The following is a 13278-nucleotide window of genomic DNA, read 5'->3' on the forward strand; positions in this document are numbered from 1 at the left end:
AGAATCTACCCCAGGAATAGTTACTGCTTTCCATTCATGTCTCAATGACCTGACCATGTTGTAAAATTTAAAAAAAAAAATCTCATTTTCCTCTCCTCTGAACTCCTACCATCTATTTCCCACAACACAGTAAACCATTCAGCTTGGGTAGTGTGCAACCTTGATAGAAACAGCCCATAGGATGTGGAAAGTTGAAAAATGAGGCCAGTGACTTCATAACCAACAAGCTGTGTTTTGTTTTGATTTGTGGTGGTTTTTTTTTTTCCTCAAGGCAGGATCAGCAGTAAGAATTTTCTTTTTTAGTCAGCTTTTTTTTTCCCCTAAAAGTTGAGTGATTTGGCATATTTTGCTGAGACTCCTTCCAATGCCAGATGCTGCCGAGTGAAGAATCAAATGAATTCTACTCATTCATTCAAACAAGTGATATGTTGTCCAATATGGATATGACAAAGAAAGAACCAAGGAAGCAGAAAAAGTAGTTCAAAAAGGAAAAAACAGAGATATTCAAATTCTGAGATGAAAATGTGAATTGTGATAATATTAATCTAGGCATATTTTTTTTCTCAATTTTAATTTAAAAAAATTCTAGGGAGGAGGGTTTGCTGAGATTTAAAATACTATGTAAACTGTCTTTGCAGAATGTGATGGACAATAGCTTTGTTCAAAGAGGCTTAAGGCTTGAAATTAAGCCTAAATTTGCTTTATGATTCTGCCACATGGGAAGCCTGATTCACAACTTATTAGTAATTTTCCAATCAACTTAGTGGCACTAGTAAATTTAGATAAATTAGAAGAAGTATAAAATAATTCTGTAGAGTGTTCTTTTTATACATATAAATGAAAAAATATCTTCTTATAACTACTGTACACTACAAATCTTTTCAGCAAAGATCTCCAGGAATTCACTGGGAAGCCATTCTGAGGCTAAACATAGTAAGATAGGTATGCTTTCATCAACTTTTGTTTCTCTCTGAAGTCAATGTTGCCTTTACTGTAAGAATATCTGACCCTTCAAAGCTGAAGTTGAAATGCAGCATCCTTGAGTTTTCTGACTGATAAGCTGGCACAGATAATATCAGCTGGTTGAAAGGTTTAGCTGCTTGATCATTATAGCTGGTTAAACATTATGAGTTAGGAGTCTACAGAAAGATACGTTGATTTCTCCTGCTTTAGAATTTTTCTTTAACGTTTATTAGCTCACCTGTCATAACATTAAATGTTCATCTTAATTTGAACTCAAATGCAGCCTTCTTGTTACTCATCATGTAAGAACAGTCTTTATATGACAGACATACTTACTGCCCACTGATGCTTCCCTACATGTATTTCTCTTATTTCCACTCACTGCATCTGTGTATCAATAGTTAATCTCTGAAGGGAACCTACAGCTCCTTTAGGTAGCTCAAAGGAGATGCTTTTTCATTTTATCAGGACTTACATCTATATACAAATATAGCTATATACTTATGTATCTGTTAAATAAAATCTGCTATTTGTTATCTCCACATAACACAGTGTTCCATATGCACAAGAGGATGCCAAAATAAATATATTACTGTTATTAATAAATCTCTTTTTAAAAAAAATAATGTATCTATGAATAACAGCTATGTGTTAACCAGTCACAATGAATCATTCTTTCTATGACAAAATAATACACTTAAACTCTTGGGATAGAACCATATATTTAAAAACCATCTTTGAAGAGGCAGTTACAAACATAATTTATCTATATTTCTTTCTTATGGATAGAAATATCACCCAGTAACTTGCAGTCATTATCACACTCATCCAGCTTTTATCAGCTACTGGCTTAGCCATGAAATGAATTGTAATGATTTTAGAAAACCTTTTATTAACTCTAGAATACTTCCTCAGTGAGTCCTTACAAGATAGACAAGATATGAACAGTTATGCTGTCTCTTTTTGACCAAAAGAGGTAGTCAAAATTCAAATTTCTACATGCTATTTGTTTTAGGAAGAGAAACTGAAGATGGAGCAAATTATTTCTGATACAGTTCTTTTATTTGCCAAGAGCATAAAACTTCTGGTTTCTTTTTAGTTTAAATCAGAGCAGCTGATGAGAATGCAAAAGAGTATATTTTGTTTATAGAACCAAATGTTTCAGCAGGCACCCTGCACTTCTTGCTTCCTTGCACTATATTCTCAGTGCTTCTTCTGTCACTGGATTTTTCTGTATCTGTTCTGGTAGATCACTTTATTTGTCTCTCAGAGAGTTGTTCCTCTCCATTGCAATCATTCTCCAGTCAGCCTTGACAGCTAGAATCCATTGTAACTTTGAATTTGACTTTCATTTTGGCAGAAATGGTATTATTTTTTGTTTTAATTATAAAAATTGTGATCATTGTGATCTATCTGAAATGAAACGCAGCTCTTAACCCCATCCATTCCAATTGAGTAAAACATAAATAATGATATTCTTGTATTAACTGCTACCTGTGAATCCAATGAATTCAAAGTGTGTGACAATTAAAAAGCTCAACAGAAGGCAAAAATACTTCATATAATTTGCCCGTTAATTATTAACATATTAGCAAATTACTTATGTGCCTATATATTTATTTATCACAAATTCCATAGTATTTTAGGATTATTCAGCTCCCTTTGGAATTTCTTCTCCTTAAACATTTCATTTTGAACTATCTGAGAAGAAGCTTCCACCTTTGGGCTAATGGCTTCTGTGAAATCCATCTTAGTGGGGTGCAATGGAAAGATCATTATGATCAGAATCCCCCCACCACTGATTTTACTGGATTGTATGCTGAAATCATGGCATTCTGGTAGGCAAACTTTCATGAGGCAATATTTAATTTAGTCCTGTGGCCACATTACCTTTTTTGTATTACCCCAAGTATTGGGATCAATACTGAGCAAGTTACCCTCTTAAAATGTATTCAGTCTAGAGCTCTACAGCAGCAAGAAGGTCCTACCAGAAATGACTAGGTCTTTGAAGAGCCATATGACCACAGAACATAGTAATGTTGACTACTGCAAATATAGCACAGAGATTATCTTCACACTTTGTCCAGAGAACCCCCGTGATTCTCAGCAGGGCTCCATTACAGCCCAAATGGAAATCCTTCTCCAATATTTCAGAAACTTTCTGTTTTCTTTAGCTTGTCCCTGGAAAGTCATCAAAAGGACACTTGATTAAGGTCCCTTTTCTATTGATTTTCCAGCCAGAATTGCATCACACCAGTAAACATGACTACCATTCTGCCACAGTGGCCAGGCAGGTGCAGTACCCAATAAGTGCACTGGTCAGATGGACATTGTGAGGAGATGCCCCTCTGGGCATTTTCTAATTTCCCTCTGGGATTTTTCTAATCTTTTGATGTTAGGCTGCCATGACACAGGCTGCTACCATGATGAAGCTGAGAAAAGTTCTTTCAGGTGCTCTGGAGCCTGCACTCACAAGCATCATCTTAGATGATCCAGAAATAGCTGGAGAAGAGAGCTATCTCTGTGCATCTAAGAGATCTCTGTCCTCCTAAGAGACTCACCCATGCTCATCTGATGAGGAAAGTGTTGCAGACTAACCCCCAAATTTTGAAAAACTGTGTGTTTGGACCATAGGACCTACAGAATTGCTACTTTTTCCAATTGCCTGATAGACTAAGTCTCAGGATTATTAAATCCAAGTTATTACAAAGAAGTACAAAAAAATTACCTCCAAGTACTTGAAATAAGATTTTTAAATTGTCACACAGATTTAGGCAATGCTAGGGGTTTTTAATGAAGATCGTAGTTTTATTCAGGGAATGTACATTTCCTTTTGTAATAACTCCTCACTGTCACTAAAAAATCTCTCTGATTCTGAAGTGAGGTCAGTTGAAGACACCTCCTCTCACTGTTCTTTAGGGTAAGTTATAAAAAAAAAACAACAACAACAGTGCTATTTAATTTTAAATGCCAAAAAAAATTTCAAAATTTAGTAACACTAACTTAAAATTTAATTAGGGCTTGAAATTTACCTTACAATGGCACTTTGAACATTGTGACAATTAAAGAGCTGCTTTACAAGGGGCAAAGGATTGGAGTTGAAAAAAGTTTCCGCTCTGTAGGTATATTTCAAGTAATTTGTCTTGCCAGAAATCAGTTTATAAAAGCACAGTCTTAGAAAACTCTTCTTATCTCTTAGTGTCTAGGGAGTTGGTTGATGCTGCACCACAAAGTTTTATTCTCCCACTGGAAATTTTCCTTTTCCCACCATCTTTATGTGTGCCAGGTAAATTACCTCTTTTTGAAGCAACTCACATTTCTTTGGGTCCAGCTGCAGATCTGCAGCAAATGTTACCAGCAGTTCTCATTCTGAAGTTTTAGTGGGGACTGGGATATCATCTAGGTTTAACTGTACAGGGTATATGGTACCCTCTTCTATTAGTCTCTCAAATATGAATTGTGCAAGCCAAAAAACATCAGGTAAAACTGCCACTTCCTGTTGTAAAAGCAGTTTTCTGCCAGTTTATTTCCATATGCCAGGATTCACTTTAAAGTTGTGTGCAGAAGATGAAATTAGATTGCAGTCTCATGTATTAATTTTAACGAACAAAGCTTTTTTAAAAATAATACATTCCTTTTTCTGTTGTGCATCACTAACTTGGTGCTGCCATTTCTTCTTCTCAAACGTGTGTGTGAGGTTGAAGGACTGATTGAAGGCCTTGGATGTGCCTTGTTGGTGATGTCCCAGTGATCTCTTTCTTATCTGCTCTTGGTAAATGGCAAGATGTCTGTTGACTGATGAGTTTCCCTTTGGTGTTACTCCTGTGCTGGGCCAGTTTAATTCAATGAAGCTATTGCTTTCTGCTTTATTATGAAAAGAGCAACTCCTGGTTCCTGGAAACAAAGACTCTCAAATGAGAAGTCACAGTATGACAATCTGGGCCTGCACAGCAAGTCTAGCAGAAATTCTCAGAGATCACTTTCACCCTTCCCATTTTCTTATCATTATCCTTCAGCTGGATTCAGTGACTCCTGTTGCACCAGCACCACTGTCTATTCCTCTGTTATTGGCTGCTTGTCAAAATAATCCATTTCTGTTTCATACTGGTGGGTAAGAAAGCAATTCTGATTAAAAAAAAAAAATCGGCCAAGAAATTGCAAAACAAATGGGTTTTTTTTTGTCAGAAAATGTACACAGTACCAGCTACCTTAATGATTTCCCTCTGCAAAGGCTGCAAGACCCTTCATTCACTGAGGAAAATGTCTTGGAAAATATTTTCTGAACGTTGGACCCATATAAAACAACTCTGGGATTATATTATACTCTAATTAACTGTAATTCAATACACCTAGGTTCTGCAGAGCTATAGTTTGAAGTTATAGAGGAAAGTTACGCACAATTTAAGTTTTCCACTATTTTTTCAAAGGTGCTTTTTATGCACTGGCCACATTCATTGGAGACAAGTAAGTGGGGGTCAGTTTGGGGGTATCCTAAATTATTTTCTGTAGTATTTTTGCTGTGATAACTTTATATTTGAAAAGCAGCAGACTTTTAATGTTCATTTCATTTATTATATTGCAGAAAATGTTACTGAAGTCCAAATCTTGTCAGTTCCCTGTCCAGATAACTTACAGTTACAGTTCAATGCCTTCAACAAAGATGATAACCTTCTTACAATATTTAACAACACTGAACCATGCATACATGCATTCCCCAAAATACTCTTGCTACCATGAGAACAAGAATTAAATTAAGTGTGTGTGTGTCTGTAATGTCTACTGTAAGTATGAAGTATTGCTAGAATACTAAAATCTGTTATAATTACTAAAAAACATCTACATATAAGCACCTCTTTATAAAGAATTTTTTATTTATACTCAGTCTTTTCATTTTGCTTTAAGGCCAGAAGGCAAAGTAAAATGTGAGGGTTTTCCTATTAAAAAATTCTTATATAATCTAGTCAGATACCAGGGATTTTTGTTATCACTTTGGCAAATCACTAAAAAAATATGGTATACTCAGCTGTTTTCATGCAGAATATTATACTTTGCAAGATTTTACTGTTCATGAGTACATAATTCTGTAAGCCTTTTATCCAGCTGAACATAAGAATCCAACAGTCATTGCTTGTACTAAGATACAGCTTAATAGCAAAACATAACAGCTAACATAATAATAATAATAATAATAATAATAATAATAATAATAATTAATAATAATAATAATAATAATAATAATAATAATAATAATAATAACAACAGTTATAAAGCATCAGAAAGCTGCTGCATAGGAGAAGGAATAAAGAACACAATCATTTTATCATTAGATAATTAACCCTATTGAAATTAAGAAGATATGGATCATCACAGGTTTCAGCTTTATTTAAACTGAAAGTTTATTCATACCAATATTGTAATGACATTAATAAAGTCTGTGTAAATAGCACATTTCCTAATTCAAACCAGCATATTTTTCCCTGAAACCCAAGAGGTTGGTCAGTCAATAGATTAATGCATTCTGTCACTTAATACCTGTGATAATTTAAGCAGCCAGTAAAATTCAATACAGGAGAACACTAGGGCAAGGATATGATCCTGAACAAACATTTGTCAGTCTTTGTAAAAGATGACAGGTATTTGAATAGGCAAGTGGATGCAGTGCAGCTCTCAGTAAGATGCATGACAGAAGTGGACACAATGTTGTACCCCTGACAAACATTAGACCACTTTAAAATGACAGAACTAAATTGTGTTATATCTAATACTGTGTGGATCTAATAGATTTATATATATTTTTTATATGCAGGGAGAGCTCTTTTGTTGAAGAAACTCAGAATCCCACTCACTGTTACTGAGGAATTATGTCAAACAGGTGATTATACCATAAGCTTTTCAACAAGCTGATAATTTGATCTGAAGCCTATTAAAAGGAAAGATGTGATAAAGTTTGTTACTTCAAACACAATATTAGGAGAATGAAAAGAAAACCTTGAAGAACCATTCCTTTATTTGTTCTACTTTCATAAGGGCATTAATGAAAGTATTAACATGAGGAAGCGTATAAATGTGCTTCTAGAATACCTACAGTGACAAACACATAATAACTTAAATAAAACCTCTAAGAGGCTTTTCACCATTGAAAAATAATGTTGAGAGTGATCTTTTAGACTACTAATCCACACTTGTAAAAATCTGTGTAAAGTAGTTGTACTATCAAAGCTCTGTTAAGTTCAAATCCATTTTGACTCATTTGCATTTATGACAGTAGCCTGCTTTGTCAAACTGTAGTCTGCTTTGAAACTATGAATACTCAGATTGACTGCAAAACATTCTCATTAAAAATGTGATGATTTTTCCTTTTTACCCATTCAAGAAGTGTCCTGCTAATAACTGAATGCCCACAAAAATGGTTGGCAGCCTTCCCTTAGCACTTCAGTAGTTAAAAATTAATTTGTGTTTCTCACTGATATTTTTACAAGTACAAATACTTACTTGAACCTCTCAGTAAAATTTTCACTAAGAGACAATCATGATGTAGCAACGTTTCCAAAAGCAAGTTCAAATTACAGCATGGCTGGGATAAGAGCAGTCTGAGCTGACCCTGGGTTGTCATTTCTCTGGCTGATGGAGTCCTTTCAAAATGTAAGATAAAGACAAAATAATGTGGTTAGTTTACCTATGAAATTAATATCCTTAAAGTGCAGATGTCATGCTAACTCCCTTAAATGTCAATTCCTTGCAGATTACTCTGAAAACACTTTAATGCTTGCTTACTTTAAGGCAGCTCAGGGAAGGAATTACATTTAATCTCAACTAGCTGAAAGCAAATTAACATTTGGTAGCCTGCCAAAGTTATAACTGATAGAAAGCAACCTCACTTACCTCCTTCATGGAACCTTGTTTGCCTTGTTCTACCAGGCAAGAAGGATTTTTTTTTTTTTTTGGATGCTTGAATAAATTTAAGTCTATTATTCTTTAGTTCATTAACTGTTTAGTAAGAGGTCAGAAATACCCTGAATGAAGTATATGAAGCTCCTAATGAAGCAGCTACAAGATTCTTCATTAGGTTGACCAATTCCTACTTGTCCTAAAAAATCCACCTGTAATATTTAGACTGGTTGGAGAAGTGTTTTCCAGCAGGGAGAAGTGAGAAAGAGTAGTGCAAATTAATTAGCTTTTAAGGAGATTGCAGTTTGTTTTCTGTTTGTGGTTTCCATGTACTGCAAAAGTTTAGGTTTCCAAACAAAAATATTCCAGGGCTTCCTCTGAGCTCAGCCAATGACCCAGCACTGACTGCTGAACTCACACTGGAGCAATTTACTTTTAATTTTTAAAAATACCTTTTCCTGTAAGATGTTTATCACCTGTTGCCTTTACTATTTTCTTCTTCTCAAACAATTTTTAAAAACAAGCGTTCAAAACTGGGTTGTGGGTATTTTTTTTTTCTTGAAAGCTTTTATTTTTAATTACTTGGAAGATTTTAAAATTAAATTTCAACCTATAATTAGGTAATGGAATAGAATTGGGAGAAGGGAGATTGAGGTTAGACATGGGGAAGAAATTCTGGGCTGTGAGGGTGGTGAGACCCTGGCCCAGGCTGCCCAGGGAAGCTGTGGCTGCCCCATCCCTGGCAGTGTTGAAGGGCCAGGTTGGATGGGGCTTGGAGCAGCCTGGAATGGTGGGAGGTGTCCCTGCCCATGCAGGGGTGGGACTGGGTGGGCTTTAAGGTTCTTTTCAACCCAAACCAGTCTGGGATTCTATGAGTGCATTTATTCATTTCGGCTACAAGTTTATACAACAATCTTTGCTAACATTGAAAGTTGACACACTGCATATGTAAACTTTTATGCACATGAATTTTATATGCACCAGCATAAAAAACCTACATATGCTCTGAAGCCTTAACTGTGCAGGCATAAACAGTATCTATCTGCCAGCAGACACACAACACGTTCAGCAGCAGTTTAAAGCCTTCCTCATCAGGAGGTACATTTTCCTGTTGGAGTAGAGGAGGGTTTATATGCCTCTGCACACACACTTTTTGTGCCACTTGCACACAACTCTCGGGGCAGATCTGAAGTGGGTCCATGTGGCTGTTCTAGCAGAGGAGGGGTCTCTGTGATGCTGCACACTTCTGTGACCACCTCACTCAGCCCAGTGTGCCACCACCCAGCTCAGCCTGGATGCAGGAAAAAAAAACAAACAAACAGAGATGTCTGCACCAAAACCTTGCAGTTCAGCCCAAATGGCTACATGGACAATTTACCCAAAAGAAATTAACCGTGCCTGGAAATGGACATGCCAGCTGGTACCCTGCTCCAGGTTAGTCCCTCACAGGTATCTCTGTCTCCAGCACCAGAACAGCAGGGAAAACTTGAAGTAACCTAAGGAAAACAAGCTCCCAAATCTGCATTTCCCAACAGGAGCTTCACATCACACCACCATATCAAAACTTCACAGGTAATACTCTTCATGGTCATTTTAGTACAGGAGGATTTTACACAGCTCAGCCTTTGGGATTTTGACAGTAAAGCTTGATAAGCAATGTATGTGCCACAAAACCTTATGTACAGCTTTTGTGATTTTCATCTGGTACATTATATATAATCAATAGTAATGTAGCATGGCCTCAACAATTATATTTTTGCATATAAGCACATACTGGATTCTAATAATATTTAGAATATATATATATATACAGGAATACATTTATGTCTTGATTTAACTTGCTTCCAAAATAACTTTTCTACATTTGAAACATTTTGCATTCAAACTTTCAACATCAGGGCTTTGCATTCTTAATAGTATTATCTTAAACTTCTGTATGTTCAAGATTATTTAAAGACATATAAACTCTAATGCACATTAAAAACTAATTTTTAATTTAATTTTAAATTACAAAAGTACTATATTCACACTAGTGAATACAATAATAGCCACTATCAGCTGTGGCTGATAGCAAACTCAACACTTCACTAAGTCAGTTAAAATAAATGAGCCAGTTTCATTTTGTTTCTCCCTTGAATGCCACATTATAATTTCTAGTAAGGTCACCCATTGCCTTGAAAGTATAAGAAAAGGGACAATTTGATCTGTGAGATTTATGAAGGATAATATTTTAAATTAACTTAGAAATAAATGCCATTTATAGAATATTTGAGTTGAAATAAAGCTTGTCTGTCATTGACCAGATGGGAAGTTATCATGTTGTAATATACACCCGTTCTTGGCTCTTAAAGCCTCTTGCAAATTGAAATGTACAATGGTGTGACTCACTTGGAGGAAAAATAAAATACAGCAGACATTCCCTACAGCCATGGAGCTAGCACCAATAAATGCACTGAGAAGTTTTGTAACGTGCATATGGGGAGACATATGTTCTCCCATCCTCGTAGCTCAGCACTAGTGAAAATAAGACTAGCCTCATAAAAAGTGAGAAAAGGTGAAGTACATACAAATATCACACATATAAATGTTCAGTTTTGTACAGTAAAAGGAAAAAAAGACACCACACCAGCTCTGATTTGCAAGTGGTTTATAAACCCCAGATAAAGCAAAGAAGGAATCATGATTACCACTAAAGCCATTGTAATATAAATTATCAGTAATTATTTAGTTTGATAATCAACTGTGTTATTTTGGTTAGTATCCAAGATAGAAAAAAACAAAATGCCAAATAAGGCAACAAGGCAATTAAAACATTAACACTAATTCACGTTAAAAATATTGACAAAGATGTTGAAGTCCAATAGGTAAAAGAAAACAGAGTGTAGCCATTTTTAGGCATGAAAAAGAATCTGGTAAAAGAGTGAAACTGTAAACAAAGTCACTTCAGGAAGTAGCATAACGAGGTGCAGTGGTACCAGGTTATATTCTTCAGCTACATATTGGGTGGCCACAAACTCTGATGTGCACAGTGGCCTGTTGTCCTGGTTTGAGCCAGGATGAAGCCAATTTTACTGCTTTCTTTTTTCCTTCAGTAAGCTTTTTTTTAAACTAGTAGCAGAGTGTTCCAACTAAGACTGATAAGGGTGGAATGTTTCTCTAACTGCTGGGGCTTCAAGGTGGCACCTTCACTCTGCCGGCTCAGACGCTACAGGGAGATCTCTGACCCCCCTGTAGGAGGCTGAGTGAGACAGACAGCAAAACTGGCCAGAGATCTTCCTTTCCAGAGAGCTACGTGAGCTCAGGGGAAGCACAGAGATCCCAGAAGACAACTTCCTTCCTGCTTCTTCTTCCCCTCTCTCCTGTCCATGGCTGGTGTCTGGAGAGGACTCCGTCCCTCCCTCCCCGTGGACCCCCAGGCTCCATCTCTCCTGACCCTCATCACTCTCCGCTCTCCACAGCAGCTCCAGGACTTTTCAGGACTGTTCCCTGCCCTGGAGATGCTGTGGGAGTTGCTGGGGGTGAGGGGAGGCAAGAGGCTCTTGCACATACCTGAACATATCTGCACATAATTGTATATATTTTCTTTTCTCATTAGTGTTTAATTAAAGCTGTGCAGTTCAGTTTTCAATCCAGCCAAGTCTCTCTCTTTTTCCCTCTCTCCTTCCCTACCTGGGTGGGAGGGGAAGGGGATTGAGAGCAGTGTTGTCAGACCTGAGTCAAACAGTGACACCTGTGCTTCCAGTTTTGGTCAGGGATTATGAATTTTTAGTACATGGAAGAAGTAAAAACATATAGCAATCCAGGAAGGATTAGGATGCTCTAACAAAACAGTTCTCTGCATACATCTTGTTTATACTCTAAACCAAGTATTTTAAGAAAAAAAGCAAAAGTGCAAAACTAGTAACAAGATTAGAACAACTCAGAATACATCCCACAAATTACTTAATTACATACGGTGTCTTTCACTGTTTTTTTCTGAGTAGCTGAAAGGTGTGTTTTTAAAAGAAAAAATGGAATATTTTACCCAAAAAAGTTCACTCACCACCAGGACAGTACACATGGCTTTATATACATGGGCCACCCTCACATAGGTACACTTAACATCTTCTCAGATGTGCTTTCTTTTGAACTCCACATTTTCCCATTTGGTGGCCAAGAAGATTTTATCATATTTCTTCCAGGGAAAATGTGTAAATACTGGATAGCTTTGGAAGGCTTTTTGCCATTTATTCAAGACAAATCTGTCCCACATCTGTAAAATCATAACTTCACCTCAAAAATGAGGTTGGACTGAAATGGCACGAGCATTTCCTTTACATACTTACAGACAGCAAGGGCACTCACTTGTGGAGTCATTTTCCAAAACTCATGATTCACAATATAATTCATATTTTGAGTACTAGCCCTGGACTAGGGCACCAAAAAGCTTATAATCATTCTACAACGAGTCCTTAATGAAGAATAAATTTTCTGAATAATATTTTTTTTTTCCCTTTTAAAGTGAAGATGCAGTCATTCTCTCTCCTATATCCTTCCCCTCTCCTCTCCTTTCGCCCCAGAGCTCAGCAGGTTGTGATCAGTGGCCCAGAGTCTGTTTGGGGGCCTGTAGCTAGTGGTGCTCCCCAGGGTCAGCCCAATCTTGTCCAAAATGTTCATCAATGACCTGGAAGAGGGGACAGAGGGGACAGGGCAAAACCCTCAGCAGGTTTGCTCATGAAACAAAACTGGGAGGGGTGTCTGATCCATTAGGAAGCTATGCTGCCATTCAGCATGACCTGGACAGGCTGGAGAGTCAAGTGGAGAAGAACCTCATGAAGTTCAACAGAGGCAAGTGTAGGGTCCTGCAGCTAGGTAAGAATAATCTCAGGCACCAGGAAGAGTCACTGGTTGACCTACTGGAAAGCAGCTCTGCAGAGAAGGACCTGGGAGTCCTGTTGGACAGCAATGTGCCCTCATGGCCAAGAAGGTGCATTCGTAAGAGGATGGCCAGCAGGTCCAGAGAAGTTATTCCCCCCTTTCTACTCTGCCACCATGATGCCACATCTGGAGAACTGTCTCCAGTTCTGGACTTCCCAGTCCAAGAAGGACAAGGAACTGCTGAAGAGAGTCCAGTGGAGGGCTACAAAGGAATCTGGGGCAACTGTCATGAGATAAGGCTGAGAGACCTAGGTCTGTTCAGCCTGGAGGAGACTGAGAGAGGATCTTACCAATGCTTAAAAATACCTAATAAGCAGGTGTTAAGAGGATAAGACCTCTTTTCAGTGGTGCCCAGTGACAGAAGAAGGGCACCAACTGGACCACAGGAAGTCCCACCTCAACATGAGGAAAAACTTCTTGACTTTGAGGGAGACAGAGCAGTGTAACAGGCTGCCCAGGGAAGCTGTGGAATCTCCTTTTCTGGAGATACTCAAAATCTGCCTGGACATG

General features: G+C 37.4%; 1 protein-coding gene across 6 annotated transcripts in view; it reads right to left on the bottom strand.

Annotated features, from left to right (window-relative positions):
- Positions 1-13278, bottom strand: part of KIAA0825 (KIAA0825 ortholog) — a 246329-nt gene that overhangs the window by 136397 nt on the left and 96654 nt on the right. For all 6 annotated transcript variants that reach the window (XM_051643498.1, XM_051643496.1, XM_051643497.1 and 3 more), the window contains one exon: positions 7456-7595. In XM_051643498.1, coding sequence (XP_051499458.1) covers positions 7456-7595 — 140 coding nt within the window. The remainder of the gene's footprint in view (positions 1-7455; positions 7596-13278) is intronic.

The sequence above is a fragment of the Apus apus genome, chromosome Z (genome assembly GCF_020740795.1).
Source record: "Apus apus isolate bApuApu2 chromosome Z, bApuApu2.pri.cur, whole genome shotgun sequence".
NCBI lineage: Eukaryota > Metazoa > Chordata > Aves > Apodiformes > Apodidae > Apus > Apus apus.